The 16,851-nt window shown below is 38.0% G+C and overlaps 1 protein-coding gene across 1 annotated transcript in view; it reads left to right on the forward strand.

Moving 5' to 3' along the window:
- Positions 1-16,851, forward strand: part of GABRB1 (gamma-aminobutyric acid type A receptor subunit beta1) — a 379,682-nt gene that overhangs the window by 342,895 nt on the left and 19,936 nt on the right. Inside the window, exons 6-7 of the mRNA XM_025887668.2 lie at positions 13,950-14,087; positions 14,203-14,355. Coding sequence (XP_025743453.1) covers positions 13,950-14,087; positions 14,203-14,355 — 291 coding nt within the window. The remainder of the gene's footprint in view (positions 1-13,949; positions 14,088-14,202; positions 14,356-16,851) is intronic.

Here is a 16,851-nt window from a genome sequence, read left to right on the forward strand (position 1 = left end):
ATAATTGCCTTTCTCTGCTTGACTTATTTCACTTAGCATAATCCCCTCCAGTCCCACCCATGTCGAAGTAAATGGTGGGTATTCATCCTTTCTGATGGCTGAGTAATATTCCATTGTATATATGAGCCACATCTTCTTTATCCATTCGTCTTTTGAAGGGCATCTCGGCTCCTTCCATAGTTTGGCTATTGTGGACTTTGCTGCTATGAACATTGGGGTTCATGTGCCCCTTCTTTTCACTACATCTGTATCTTTGGGATAAATACCTACTAAAAGACTCAGGCCTCCAGGACACAAACTGAGGGTTACAGAGGGGAGGGGGTGGGGGAGGGGGTAACCGGATGATGGGTATTAAGGAGTGCATGTGTTGTGATGAGCACTGGGTTTTATACACAACTGATGAATCGTTGAGCACTACACCAGAAACTAATGATGTACTATATGTTGGCTACCTGAACATAATTATATATATATATATATATATATATATATATATATATATATATCTTCCACAGTTTGTTTACAACTTCTTAGGATATCACAGTGGTACAGATGTGGGTGAGAAAGGAATCCAAATAAGCTTTTAGAATAAATGTTGTAACAGATTTGGAGCCATTGGAAAGATTACACCTGTTTGGCATCCTTATCTGCTGCTGAGATGCACAATTATAAATATCTAATAATCTTTTAATATAAAGTATCTACACAACTATAAGAACAGAGGTACTGATAAACTCCTAATATTTCTGCCCTCGTGTAGAAGGAGAAGGAAGAACTGGGGAGTGGCAGACTATTAGATTTATTTCAATAGGTCATTTTCTAACAATAGTTGAAATGCTGATCGTGAGTGTGATCCAGGACACTTCAATAAGTGTAAGTAGGGACTGATGAATATAGGAAGGGAGTATATTGGCTCCTGTAACTGGACCAGCCACTTTCCGCTCAACATTTCTTATGTGCTGACAACTAAAAGAGAGAGGGAAATCTCTCCTCTAACTTTTGAACAAATGTCCCAGATTTCTCCAGAAGTGAACCAGTTTGGGTCACCTCCCTATTTCCAAGAAATAATTGGATCAGGAGATTGCTGTGAGCTGATTGTTTTAGATCTGGATTATTGCCTAATCTTGAGCAAGTCGCTCCAGCAAAGGGGATGATATTTTAACAATTGGCCTAAGCCAGTCAAGCTCCACACCAGGAAAGGTGAGGTGAGGCTATCTATGGCTGCTCCTCAAAGGGAAATACATTTATTTCCGCCCACTCATGGATTAGAAGCTTGAATATCTACATTATCTAAAACACAATTTAAGTACAATTTTAGACCATCCTCTCAGGTCTATTAAACACAGTGGGGAGTAATTTTTATTTCCAGATTAGAAAATGTATCCAAAATAGAATGTTTCAAATAATGAAGAGAAACGCTAACATCCAGCTCCTTCTACATTTGTACTAGCTCCATGCATCTTTATCCATTGACATCAACTTAATTTTATCTGTACTTTCTGCACCACTAAGAAGTCCCCAGGGGCTGAGAGGAAATTTTGAGAGCTTCTGTGTAGTTATTGTTGCTAGGAAACAATATCCTTGGTATCCAAGTGTTCAGGCTTTGAGGCGCTGTGTGAAGTCACTGGTTCATAAAGGAAAGCCTTTGGTAAATAGGTTGTTTAGATGTGAGTAAATTGATGTTCGCTCTCTGTGGCAAAATGTTCCTGTGTAACCTTTGAATAATAGTGTATCTCTAGGCCTCTATTCTTTCCTTTGGATCCAGCTGCCATTATTGCTCTCGTGAGAACTCAAACTTCTACCTGAAATGGAGTGAGCATTTTCTTTTTCCCCCAAATCATTTGTTAATTATCTCAGTGCCTTGAACACTAAGCCTAATGGATTTTAGTTAAACATAGTACAAGTGAACTTGGAAATAAAGACCCAGACCATGGACCGTATAAACAGTTGAATACTATTAAGATCTGTATTCGTTGATGGCCATATTCCAGCTCTTTTATTGTGCATGGCACTGAAGTGTTCTGCTGCTCTTCAGAATTGGGAGTCAAGGAGAGGTGCTGTCTTGGCTCACCCACTGCCTTCTCTTCTCTCAACCCCAGGCTGCAGACTGTCTCCAGACTCTCAATTCTAATTATTGCTTACATTTCTCCCGTAGGATCCTATGACTCAAAAAACCAGCTTGAGGTTGTAATTTATCACCTAATTACTCTGTAAGACTAAAATTAACAAGCAGCTTTTCCCATTTCCTTGATGTCTAGACCCACCTGCAAGGCCCCTGTGAGCAGAATCATCTTAATCAAGGAGTAAATCCAGCTCAAGAATGCTACCGTATCAAGTTACCCTATATCAGGTTACCAGGTTGGGGCAACAAACTTAGATCTGTAAGCTGCAAACAATATTCACTAATTCATTTTTTCGAAAATATATATTTGATACTAGACAGAATCTGTTCTAGGCATCAGGAATTTTTAAAAATGAATGAAAGAAGGTCCTTGCTTTCATAAAGTATATACAATGAGGGATGGAGGACACAAATGGCAGAGATAAACACAAAGCTACATAAACAGATGAAATATTTACATGTTCAGATGTACTCTATACCTGACAGGATCCCATCAAGAAAACAGAAACTACTCCAGTTTTCTCAAAAAGGTAATTTAATAGAGAGAATTCCTTATAAAAATTGGAAGGTCTGGGAAAGCAAAAGGGAGAAGGAGAAATGGCTGCTGAAGGAGCGAAAGACAGAAACGGCTGACACCCCCCCCAACCCCATGTGGAGGCCATGAGTCTGAATCTGCTGAGATCCTTTTAGAGATGTTGTTCTAGATGCTTGTGGAGTTGCCAAAGGAGGTGCTGCCTCTTCCTCAGCGTCAAGTATCTGGAATCACCCTCCTGCCCCAGCAGCAATTACTGCTAGAGCCAGAATCCAGAACTTTCCCTTCCCTTCCATCTTGTAAGCTTCAGCCAGTTCTTCCAAGGGCCAGCACCCAACACGAAGCCAGAGAGACAAGGAGCCCAGCCCAGCATACAATGCAGTGTATAGAAAGTGAGGCACAGAAACCTACCTAATGAATGGTTAACATAAGCCACAACAGAGGTTTTAATCAAAAGCTCTGGTAATCCCAAACCTGGAGCAAATAATTCTTCCCTAGAAGAAAAAGAATGTATCGATCCAGTTTCTATTGCAGATAACAGAAGCCCATTTGGCTAGCTTAAGCAGAGATTTAATATAGGAAAGTGATACTTACAAAATTAAAGGACTGAAGTAGTAGGTCTAGGCTGGGTCACTGGAAGTGACTCCCAGAGCCACAGTGCGAACTGGCCCTCCAAGGGAACCGATAGCACCACCGCAATCAGGAAGCTGATAATCAGGTAGCTTCTACCACCGTGTTGATTTGAGGACCACCAAAGCTAAAACCAGAATCCCTGGTTCCTGAGCCATCTATACTACTCTATGAGCTGTACCAACAAAATGAATACCTCAAATACCACCTCTGACATCACTTACCTCCATCTAATCCAGGGAACATAAATCATATCCACACCGTTGGTTGCAAGGGAATCTGGGAAATGTAGTTGTTGTCTTTCCTGAAGGAGATCAGAACACATGCTAAAAAATGCCAATACACATAGTATCTGACACAGAAGGAATTCTGGGGTGAAATATATAGCACTGTAGATGATATCTCCAAGCTCCCAGAGAACAAGGGCCCTGTTGGTTTTATTTAGCACTATACCTCCAGTACTTTTCCAGTACCTGGCTCATAGTCCACACTTAATAAATATCTACCCCTTCCCCTTAAATGAATAGACACACACGCACAGGTTTGTGCCTGGTTGTCTGTCAGGTTAAGGTCGGTAACACAAAGCCAGAAGTCCTAATGATAAGAAGCAAGAATTCAATAGTCTATAAACTTTTATTAGATGCTGACTATATGCTAGGAACTTGGTATATAGGCTAGACACTGAGGTACAAAGAGGAATGAAAACCAGTCCCTGACCTCAAGGAACTCAGAGCCTGGTGGGAGAAAGATAAATAAGCCAAGTAAAATTCAACATGGTTTTGTGCTTTGTTCAAGGCAAGCACATACTTGAGTTGATAAAAGTCAATTGGGAGCAGGAAGAGCTATGACTAGTTGCCTTAGGTATCTGCCTACACTTCTTCCTACACTCAATCATGGCTACCAACCGCTTTACTCTTCTCAGCCCACTTTTACCTTTGCATACTGAAATCTTTGAAGATTTTATAATGTTTGTATATATTTAACTTTGCCCTTTACATTTCAATTTTCCTGCTAAAATTGAGTCGCTTATTGAGTAAATTTTATGAAGTAAATCACAGTTTCCCACTGACATCATCCTAATGTTATGTTATTCCGTCTACATGTTATTCACTCTACTTATTATTCCCTCTGGCAGGCAGGCCTGCTCCACCCATCTGGGCAAATCCTCTGCAAAGCCATCTCTAACTCCCTGAGGTCGACAATTTGTTCAGCCTGCTTTTAGACCATGAGTTACTGAAGAGCAGTGTCAAGTCTGACCCACTATATAACCTTCGTGCCTAGAATAGTGCTTGATATATAGCAGACACTCAAAATATGTGTATTAGAATGTTAGATCGAGTTTCCACTGATTTGCCTTGCCAGTTTAGAGGTAGTTGGTATTTGTGCTTCAGCAGAGGTCCTGATGGATATCCAGGAAGATGAGAGGTTGAATCCAGAGTTGTCCATGGCAGGGAAGAAGAGTCAGCAAAGATCTTATATTAGAGCACTCAGGAACGGGAAGTGAGCAAGCAGGTGTCTCTGATGAGCAGCACATAGAAGCTAACACAGAAGCTGTGTTTGATCAGCTCTGTTTTTACTCCTACTAGAAACAGGCCACCCAGGGCCACAAAGTAATGATAGAGGCTTAATGAGGTCAAAAGCTGTAGATGAATCCATCCCCAAACTGGGACAAGGCCAAGCGTTTGTATTCAGGCTTTGACCTATACATAGTATGTCCCTTCACAGAGAGTCTCTAGATACTAGGCTTAGAACTTCCTCCCTAACAAATACTTACAGTTCAAATACTCTATGTTGCCAACTAAAAGCAAAATCTTGTGTAGCCTGGCTCAGAATAGGACAGTATCTCTTCGGGAAATGTAAAGAGCCTAACAAGGACCTAGCTGAATGAAAATCACTCCAGCCTCATATAAAGGTGAGCAAAGGGTATGAGATATGCTAGTCTAAATCCCACACTCAGATCAAGTCAGACAAGAAGAGAGCTTTAAATTTGGGGTATATTGTCTTGGCTTCTTTAAAGAATTTTTTGAACTAAATTGTACTTATTTTGATTCCACCTATCATTTTGAAAAAGCTTACCTCTCATACCATCTTCCTGAATGGATGCTGCTGAGATATTTTTCAGCCCATAACAAAGGTGCATGGGAGAAAGGTTTCCCAGGCTTAGCATCAGCACTTCTCCTTCTTCCAAGCCAATTGGTTTGTTTACATCTCAGGGGCATTGTGAATTTTTTAACTGATCTAATTTTTTGTTGATAGAAGGCACTTTTATGGCCCTGCAGAGAGACAGGTCCGGATGATCCTGGAAGCTCATTCCCTCCTTCCTGGCAGACGCAGACTCAGCAGATCTCAGTCAACCTGACCGAAGGCTGTGCCTTTATGACCGGGCCACTTCCTCCACCAGGACCTTCCATTGTCACACAGTCCCCTAGTCAGAAACAAACGTCCAGCCAATCCCATAGAAAGTAAAGCATTACAAGGCTGGGCTCCTCTCTACTGGAATCTTGGCTACAGTGCATTCAGTCTACCTCTGACGAGCCTAAGCGGAAGGATAAGGAGAATTTGGGAAAATTTGCACTCCACTACATCTCTGCTGCTAAAATTTTCTCAAATAAACCCCATTCTAGATTGTCTCCAGGTCCTTTTTTTTAACTTAGCATTTTGCTTTTTTAACATAGACACATGATTCAAAAATCAAAAAATATTAAGAAAAATATAGTGAAAATTTCCCTCCCATCCCTAGCATCCCTCTACTTAGTGCCCCCAAAGGAAATCATCGGTATTAGTTTGCCATCTGACCCTCCAGTTTTTTTAGACATATACAAGTATATATAACTATATTTTAGCTTTTCCCATATTTTTCACACACATGCTAGCATGTTATAGCCAAACTTTGTGGGGTTTTTTTTCATTAAATGTAGTTTTGGAGAGTTTTTCATATTATATGTGAATATAATTCTCTCATTCTTTTTTCCACTTTACAACAGTACATTAATGTACCATAATTTAGTCAGCCACTCCTGTTGAGGGGCATTTATATTGTTTCAAATATTTCACTATTAGAAAGAGTGATATAGGTGTGCCTGGGTGGCTCCTGTCAGTTAGCGTCTGACTTTGGCTCATGTCATGATCCCAGGACCCCGGGATCGAGCCCTGTGGTGGGCTCCTTGCTCAGCAGGGAGCCTGAGTCTTCCTCTCCCTCTGCCCTTCCCCCTGCTTGTGCTCTCGCTCTCGCTCTCTCTCTGTCAAATAAATAAATAAAATCTTAAAAAAAAAAAAGAAACAGTGCTATGACGAATAATCCTGTACTCTCTTCACAATTATGCAATTCAATCATTGGAGTAGATTTCTACAATAGGAATTTCTGAGTCAAAGAATATATACATTTGTACTTTTGATAGATAAAGCCAAACTGCATTCTATATGGGTTTTACCAAACTACATCCTCACCAGCAATATATGACAGTATTTGCTTTTTCACATGCTCAGCAACACAATGTGTTATCAGTTTGTGGATTTTTGCCAAATTGTCAGGCAAAAAAATGCATTTTGATATATAGTCTTAATTTTAATTTGTATCTGTCTTATTATGATTGAGATTGGGCATTTTTCCCTTTTTAATGAACTGTCTTTTAATATCCTTTTTCCATTTTGGTTCTTTTTGTTTGTAGAAACTCTTTATATATTTAGAAATGTAGCACTTATCTGCAATACGCACTACAATTATTTTTTTTAAAGATTTTATTTATTTATTTGAGAGAATGAGAGAGGGAATATGAGTGGGGGGGGCAGAGGAAGAGAGAGAAGCAGACTCCCCCTCTGAGGAGGGAGCCCAAAGAGACAAGGATGAGGAGCTCCATCCCAGGACCCGGGGACCATGACCTGAGCCAAAGCAGACACTTAACCGACTGAGCCACCCAGGCGCCCCCACACAATTATTTTTTGTTTATTATTTGCTTTTGATGTTGTTTATAGGGTTTTGGCATGACTTTTTTTAATAATGTGGACAAATACGTCATTTTTTATGGCTTCCGGTTATTGTATTATAATTTTAAAAGGCCTCCTTAATGCCAGGATTATAAAAGAATTCTCCATTGTTTTCTTTTAGTACATACATGGTTTTATTTTCTAGATAAAACTACAATTAATTTGAAGTTTATAATAATACATGAAATGAAATAAAAGTCCAAACTAATTTTTTCCAGTAGCTTCCCAGTTTTTTCTACACGATTTATGAATTTATGAAACTATCTTTTTCCCAGTTTTTCCAGGTGCAAATTCTATCATAAACTGAATTCCTCTGTTCATTGGACTCTGGTTCTGAATTGTCAACTGTGGCCCATTGATCTTTCTGTGTATACCAGCATTAGAATAATACTATTGTCATTTTTGAAGGTTTTTAGTACATTTTACTACCTGATAGGACTAGGTGTCCTTTATCTCTCTTATTTTTTAGTTTTCTTGGAATGTCTGATTTGTTTATTTTAACATTAGAATCATTTTGTTCAGATTCCAAAACAAAAAGCCTATTGTTATAGGTAATCACATTAAATTGTAAATGAACTTCTGATGTTGTCTTTCTATTCAAAAACATGAAATGCCTTTTTATTTATTTAAGGCTTCCTTTGTGCCCTTCAAGAATGTTTTAAATGTTGCATATGCCTTGCATATTTTTCAGTTTATTACTAGATATTTTGTCTCTATTTTAAAATGAGTCTTTTCTTCTATTACATATTGTAAAATATTGTTCCATATACGAAAGCTACCCATTTCTATATAGTAATTTTGTACTCCATTACCATAGTAAATCCTGTTATTTATAATAGTTATTCAGTTAATTCTTTAGGGTTTACTGAACATACAATTGTAAAATTTTCAAATATTGATAGTTTAACCAGCTGCTTTACAACTTAATACTTGAATTCTCTTTCTCTTGCCTAATGCATTGGTTAGTATTTCCAGAACAGTGTTAAATAAAAGCACTGGTAGTGGACACTCTTATCTTGTAACTCTCTGGGAATGTTCTAGTGTTTCTACAATAAGCATGATGCTGGCTTTGAGACTGAGATAGATATATCTTATTATGTAAGGAAGTATCCATCTACTCATACTTATTGAGTGTTGTTATTTTGTTAAAAGACTAAATGGCTATTACATTTGTCAAATGCCCTTTTCGCACCTGTGTAAATATACTTTCCTTTTCTCTAAATCTGTTAATATAATGAAGTCTATTACTAGAATTTTCTAATATTAAACATTTTGCACTCTCAGAATAACCACTTTGGAAACTAATAAACACTAGTTGTGTTTTATTATTTAATGTATTGCTAGATTTTGTTCACTAATATGCTCTGCTTACTTTATGAAAATAATTTGGAAGTATTCGTTCTTGGCCATTACTTTGGAACTATTTAAGTAGTAATAGAATTATAAGTTCTTAAATATTTGAGTCTAGTGGGTGTTTGTAGGAAGTGAAATCAAGCTATTTTGATCTATCTCTGATTTGGACTTTAGCAAATGTTTTTCTTACAAGAAAATTATCTATTTCATTCAGATTTTCTAATTTGCAGACTTAAACAAAGTAGTCTTATGATTTTTACAATTTCCCTCTTTCCAAGGTGACTTCCCTTATTATGTGTTATTTGTCCATCCTGATTCATTTATTTATTCAGACTTTTTTGTAAAATAGTTTCCTCAAACAGGTCCCTGGGTGATATGTTCTCTGATCTTTGTATATCGTCTCTGGAAAGAAGCAATATGGTAGGGAATGGGACTCTTGGGTCTCAGACTGGCTGTCTTTTTTGCCTATACTCTAGATATTCTGTAGATGTTATTCCATAAGCTTTTCCTTTCCATATAAGAAGTCCAATATGTTTTCCTTTGAAAATACCTTGTACTTTCTGTCTGGAAAATTCTAAAATTATTCTTTTACTCTTGGAGTTCAGGATTGATATCACAATTACCTAATATAATGAGCCCTTCAATCTGCAAAATACTTTACTCATTTAGCTCAAGAGAATTTGTGTTTTCTTTTTATTTATTATGGCTCCTCTTCTTCTTTCAAGAATGCCTACTATTTAGATCTCTTGGATGAGTCCTTCAAAGCCATTATGTTTTCTTCATACTTTCCAAATCTCTATAATATTGTTCTTTTTTTGAGATATTTCTTTCAAACCGTCTTCTAAGACATTAATGCCCCCTCACCAGGGACCATCTTCTCAATTTATCTCAAACAGCTTTTATTAAAATCTATGGGTTTTATTTATTTATTTGACAGAGAGAGAGCGAGAGCAGGAACACAAGCAGGGGGAGTGCGAGAAGGAGAAGCAGGCCTCCTGCAGAGCAGGGAGACCAATGCGGGGCTTGATCCCAGGACCCCGGGATCATGACCTGAGCCAAAGGCAGATGCTTAATGACTGAGCCACTCAGGTGCCCCAAAATCTATGGGTTTTAGTACAAGGAAAGTTTTTGTGCTCTAATCAAATATACTTAAGTGTTTATATATGTGTGTGTGTGTGTGTGTATTTCTTAAGTGTTCCTATATTTTTAGCGAGGGTGGGAAATGAAGAGTACAAACTATTGTCCGCTTCCTCCACCAGTTCTTTTCACTAGGGGCCACCTACTTTGGCTGTTCTGCTTATTTTTCTTCTCTAGGACTATCAGATTCTGTTACAAGCATTGTTGTTTTTTTCTACATACACCTTGGGATTTGGGCCCTGCTGCCAGAGAACCATAAATAGAAACACTTTTCTAGGGGAAAAGTATGGTGAGCTCCTGTTAAGTTGTCATTCTTCTGCTGATACACCAGGAGGTAGTCTCTTTCTCTAAGACAGCCTACCTTTTTAACTGTCCCACCTCTCCTTAAAGGACTGAAAAAAACAATTCCTCCAAATAGTCACACAGGTGTTAGTACCCTTTATTTAATAAACCCAAAGAGCACTTGTACCCAGCTTTCTTCCTTAATCTCATCATTCCAATCACCATTCAAGAACTCCATGCCACTAGTTCCCAGGTTCTCTCTAGTTCTGGGGCGGGGTGCAGAAACCCCAGGACATCATTGTTCCCTAGATCCAGACAGAGCTGAGACCTCACATTCCCCAGATCCTACTTCATGTGGGATTTTGAACTGGAAGTGGAACGGAGACCACCAGGGTTGAATTTAAGCTGTTCTGTTGCCACTAGCCATTTTCCCACAAAGAGGAGGTTCTCATTCTAAAACCTGTAAATGGGATCCAGGGGGATCCATGATCCTCTGAAATTACCATCAAATTATGTTTATTTATGTATTTATCTATCTACACATATATATGTATATGTTTCTGTGGAGTTTTTTAGAAAGTTTTTTTTTAAAGAATTTACTTTGTTTAGAGCAGTTTTAGTTTCACAGCAAAATTAAGAGGAAGATACAGAGACTTCCCATATGGCCCTGCCACTACACATGCACAGCCTCCATTATCAACAGCCCCCACCTGACTGGTACACTTGTTACACCTGATGAACCGACATGGACACATCATAATCACCCCAAGTCTAGAGTTTACCTTAGGATTCACTCTTGGTGTTGTGCATTCTGTGGATGTGGACAAATGTATAATGACATGTATCCACCATTATAGTATCATACACAGTATTTTCACTGCCCTAAAGGTCCTCTGTGCTCTGCCTATTCATCCCTCCCCACCCCCAACCCCTGGCAATCACTGATCTTTTCATTGTCTCCATAGTTTTGCCTTTTCTAAAATGTCACATAGTTGCAATCATACAGGATGTGGCCTTTTCAGACTGGCTTCTTTAACTTAATAATATGCATATAAGTTTCCTCCATGTCTTTTCCTGGCCTGACAGCCCATTTCCTTTTGGTGCTGAGTAATATTCAATTGTCTAAAGGTACCACAGTTTATTTATCCATTCACCTACCAAAGGACAGACGCTTTGGTTGCTTCCAAGTTCAGGCAATTATGACTATATCTTCTCTAAACATCTGTATGCAGGTTTTTGTATGATTAAAAATTTTCAACTATCTGTATGCAGGTTTTTGTATGATTAAAAATTTTCAACTCCTTTGGGTAAATACGGTGGAGCACAATTGATTACTTGATCGCATGGTAAGAGTATGTTTAGTTTTTTAAGAAACCACAAAACTGTCTTCCTTAGTGGCTGTACCATTTTAATTCCCACTAGCAATGAATGAGAGTACCTGTTGCTTCACATCCTCACCAGCATTTGGTGGTGTTAGTATTCCAGACTTTTACCATTCCTACAGACGTGTAGTAGTATCTTACTATTGTTTTGACTTGCATGTCCCTGAAAATATATAATATTGAGCATCTTTTCATATGCTTATTTTCCATTTGTATATGTTCTTTGGTGAGGTGTCTTTGGCCCATTTTTTAATCAAGTTGTTTGTTTTCTTATTGCTGAGTTTTAAGTGCTCTTTGTATATTTTGGATAACAGTCCTTTATCAAATATGTTTTTTACAAATATTTTTCACCTAGTCTGTGGCTTGTCTTCTCAGTCTCTTGAGTTCAGAAGTTTTTATCAGATTCTCAAAATGATGTTAAGAATCACAATTTTCTAGACCCATACCTGAATTTGGTACAAATCCCCAATAAGTCAATATGTCAATAAGATGTAGATCACTCTAACTCCAGTAAGTAAAGAGGGTCTTACAGCCCCTCTGACACCAGAATTATTGTTAAAAGTAAATACTGTCTATTTCTATGTCTGCACTTGGAAGATTACCCTTTGAAGAAAAGGCAAGTTCTTGGACCTAGAAGGAAATGGTTTAAAGAGAAATAAAACAAGATATATTGAAATGTACTACAGTAAATAATAACCTCCATAGGGTGGCAAAAGTAACAAATGTAAAAGAGTTGTGGGTTCAGTGAGTTCAGGAATAAGAATTCAAAAAAGCGCTTTTTGAAGAGAAGTTAGAGAATTTTAAAGTAATAAAGTTAAGACAGGTTTATTTTCCCCTCAAAAAAAAACAAAAACAAAAGCCTAAAATTTCTTGCATTCCTGCAGTGATATGTTAATGGTGATCCTTTGGCCCTTGGCTCTCCACTTCTAAATTTTAAATACATTGGTTTTTTTAAATCTCTTTAAAAATATACTACTGACTTTAATCAAAAGTAGGTCAGCATAATGTTTACTACATTATGTTTGAAACACAAGCCCTAGTAATTCTAATGGAAAAAAAAAGATTTGATGCTTTTTTTATTTGAGGTGAATATAAATAGAAAATGAACTTAAAAATATCTTCTTTGTCTCTACCAGGTAGGAAGAGAAAAATATACCCTTCCATACGCCTTAAATGGCTTTTAGTTTTTAAAATATATCCATACATTGTTTTATACAAGTTATACAAGTTTTATACAAGACTTATACAAGTCTTTTATATGACCATAACCCAGCTAAACCACTGGCAAGTGGGAGCAGAAGTGAAAGGTTAGACCTTTCTAATGCAATCTACAATTCTCTACACATTCCTCTTAAATTAACAAAAGCTCACCCTCATAAATATTAAGCTATAAAAGTATTATCAAGAATTCATATAGTTCTTTTTTTTATATTTTATTTATTTATTCATGAGAGACAGAGGGGGAGAGAGAGAGAGAGAGAGAGAGAGAGAGAGAGAAGCAGAGGGAGAAGCAGGCTCCCAAGGAGCAGGGAGCCCGATGTGGGACTCGATCCCAGGACCCTGGGATCATGACCTGAGCCGAAGGCAGACGCTTAACCATCTGAGCCACCCAGGCGCCCAAGAATTCATATAGTTCTTTTACCCTTATTGCAGTGAGCAAGCATAATGTATAGAATTATTGGTCACTTAAAACTAATGTAATATTGTATATGAACTATACTTCGACTTAAAAATTTAATTAAAAAATTCATATAGTTCTTAATTTTTCGCCTATATATTAGAGATGGTAAAAATACATGAATGGAAGCTTGCCTAATTTTCTAAAAAAAATGTGTATTTTTTTTTAAATGTCTTGAAATGGGTATGTACAAATTTGGTCTTTCATTATACTCCATCCTTTTACCGTTCCTGTTTCCCTTTTAATAAATATGTGCTCAGTGATTATTACTTATCGTTGTTAAATGATGCATAATTAAAATCTATGCTCAGGTACTAAAATCCAACTATCCTATTATCTTTTTTTTTTTTTAATTTACTTTAGAGAGAGAAAATGCGTGCAAGCAGGGGGAGGGGCAGAGGGAAAGAATCCCAAGCAGACACCCCACTCAGTGCGGGGCCAAATGTGGCATTCTATCCCAACACTGAGATCATGACCTAAGTCAAAATCAAGAGTCATCTGCTTAACCAACTGAGCCACTCCAGGCACCTCTAGCTATCCAGTTATCTATACAAAGAGTTCCTATTAGTAGATGCAAAGAAAATAAATATAGAGCAGTGATAACAGATATCACTGAATGATCACAGAGTTTATGTCCGCAAAGCCAGATGCATCCATCTTATCACTGCAGCCACAATCAACCCATCAGGAACAGTGCTCATCGTGAGACCCATATGCCATCCTGATTTAAAGCATTGCTGTCTTACCACCACTTGCTGGGAATTTCCTCTCTAGCTCCCAGGCTGTCTTCAAAATGAATTTCTATACCAAAGAAACTCTGTTTAACTATGCTATATTTCTTGGTTTCAGATGGCTATACCACTGATGACATTGAGTTTTACTGGAACGGAGGAGAGGGAGCTGTAACTGGAGTTAATAAAATTGAACTTCCTCAGTTTTCAATTGTCGACTACAAGATGGTGTCCAAGAAAGTGGAGTTCACAACTGGTGAGGACATTTCCTCCAAAATGAACTAGGGGCACTGTGAAAGAAAGAAGATGATTCCTACCAAATGGAGATCTGATTTTTTTTTCTTTTCCTTTTTTCTCTTTTTTTAACTCAGGGGCTTATCCACGACTGTCACTAAGTTTTCGTCTAAAGAGAAACATTGGTTACTTCATTTTGCAAACCTACATGCCTTCCACACTGATTACAATTCTGTCCTGGGTGTCTTTTTGGATCAACTATGATGCATCTGCAGCCAGAGTTGCACTAGGTAATGCATTCCCAGCACTGCAGAGAGCTGGTAGGACTTCACTTCGACCAACCAACCAATGTTAGAAATTATAGGCACGGACTTCTCTCAAAGCAAGTTAAAGAATGAGATTACCATAGCAGTCCTTGATACTAAAGCATCTAAGTGTAAGCATTTTCTTGACTGTTTCACAAGGCAATATCTTTTTAGCATTTTACAAAAACAAAAACATGGACTATATTCAATACTAACTATATAAGTGCTTCTTAGAGTCTACTTTTAAATTCTCATTACACTAATTTTTACTAACTTTGTGATGATTTCCTCTCTGGTCCCTGCTTTTTACAGTGAAGAACATTTACAATTCATTATTCTCAAAAGGATTTGGAAAAGTTAAATCTGTGACTATTAACAAGTTATGTCAATGGTTGGGCAATACTATCTTTCTTCTTTTTTTTAATTATGTTATGTTAGTCACCATACATTACATCATTAGTTTTTGATGTAGTGTTCCATGATTCATTGTTTGCATATAACACCCAGTGCTCCACGCAGAATGTGCCCTCTTTAATACCCATCACCAGGCTAACCCATCCCCCCACCCCCTCCCCTCTAGAACCCTTAGTTTGTTTCTCAGAGTCCACAGTCTCTCATGGTTCGTCTCCCCCTCCAATATCCCCCTCTTCATTTTTCCCTTCCTGCTATCTTCTTCTTTTTTTTTTTTTTTAAACATATAATGTATTATTTGTTGTAGAGGTACAGGTCTGTGATTCAACAGTCTTGCACAATTCACAGCGCTCACCGTAGCACATACCCTCCCCAATGTCTATCACCCAGCCACCCCATCCCTCCCACCTCCCACCACTCCAGCAACTCTCAGTTTGTTTCCTGAGATTAAGAATTCCTAATATCAGTGAGGTCATATGATACATGTCTTTCTCTGATTGACTTGTTTCGCTCAGCATAACACCCTCCAGTTCCATCCACGTCATTGCAAATGGCAAGATTTCATTCCTTTTGATGGCTGCCTAATATTCCATTAAAGTTAAATCATACGGAACTGAGTTTCTCTTAAATGTAGCTCATCACACCTGAATAAGGCACAGACATTCATCAGCTATATTAATGATCTGTGATCAGGATGGAATAAAAAATGGTTTCCTTCTTTAGGGAACAAAATTCAAGATTAATCTTGCCATGGTTGAGTAATTGCTGCAAGCTGAAAGGCTATATTTGAGACTTTATTTATTTTTTTTAAAGATTTTATTTATTTATTTGAGAGAGAGAGAATGAGAGATAAAGAGCACAAGAGGGAAGAGGGTCAGAGGGAGAAGCAGACTCCCTGCCGAGCAGGGAGCCCGATGTGGGACTCGATCCCGGGACTCCAGGATCATGACCTGAGCCGAAGGCAGTCGCTTAACCAACCGAGCCACCCAGGCGCCCTATATTTGAGACTTTAAAGGGTTCCTTGGAAAGTCAGAATACGAAAGGTCTGTTTGATGAATCTGAGCATGTGTGGGTCTGCCTCATTATTTGATCCTAGAGCCCTTTCAGTTATCACTTTTGGGGGCTTTTTCTCATACATGGGTGCTCATGAGCGCAAGTGTGCACACACACATTCCAAATATGTAACAGCATCATTTCCAGCTAAGCTGACATATACATCACTTCTTTTTTTTTTAAAGATTTTTTATTTATTTATTCATGAGAGACAGAGAGAGAGAGAGAGAGAGGCAGAGGGAGAAGCAGGCTCCCAAGGAGCAAGGAGCCCGATGCGGAACTCGATCCCAGGACTCAGGGATCATGACCGAGCCGAAGGCAGACGCCTAACCATCTGAGCCACCCAGGCGCCCTACATCACTTCTTTTGAGATTGTTGAACTGGGTCAGATGCTCAGCATACCCTTTCATACCTAGACTAATTGTCATCCCTATAGCTTATTTCTAATGGCTGAGTAATTTCTAATGGCTCACAAAGTCAGCCCTTCTTAACCTTTGAACGTTCCAAAACTAAGGAAAGCCAACAAATAGTTTATCACATCCTAGGTATGATTCTGCATGTATTATTTAACTGCGAACATGAGTACAGGTATACTAGGGTTAAGGAAAAAACAGTGGATGATGTCATCAGCAGGGAATAATAACTATCAAGGTCTTGAATTGTGGTTCTCTTTACACATCTATCCTCAAAGCTAATGATATTTTGATCAGAGATGTCAGCACATAAAAATGCTGATTTAATCTTTTCTTTGAAATGTAAAATCGGGGCTATTTTAAAACTTAAGTAAGTAAAAAAGGCATTTATTTACTAACCCTTCTTGCCTAAAAATGTAAACCAAGGAGTAGAAACAGAAGTGCGACTAGTAGATTTGTAAATGAACTGTCTATTTCTACTAAGAACATTAGCTAGAATTATATTAGGTAAAATTTTAAATTTTACTGAAAGAAATAAGTAAGACCATTCATGATGGCATTTCATAAGAGTGCAGCACGTTTGAATTCATCACTGATCTGAACC

The sequence above is a fragment of the Callorhinus ursinus genome, unplaced genomic scaffold (assembly GCF_003265705.2).
Source record: "Callorhinus ursinus isolate GAN/ISIS: 27379988/994484 unplaced genomic scaffold, GSC_fseal_2.0 scaffold4, whole genome shotgun sequence".
In the NCBI taxonomy this organism is placed as follows: domain Eukaryota; kingdom Metazoa; phylum Chordata; class Mammalia; order Carnivora; family Otariidae; genus Callorhinus; species Callorhinus ursinus.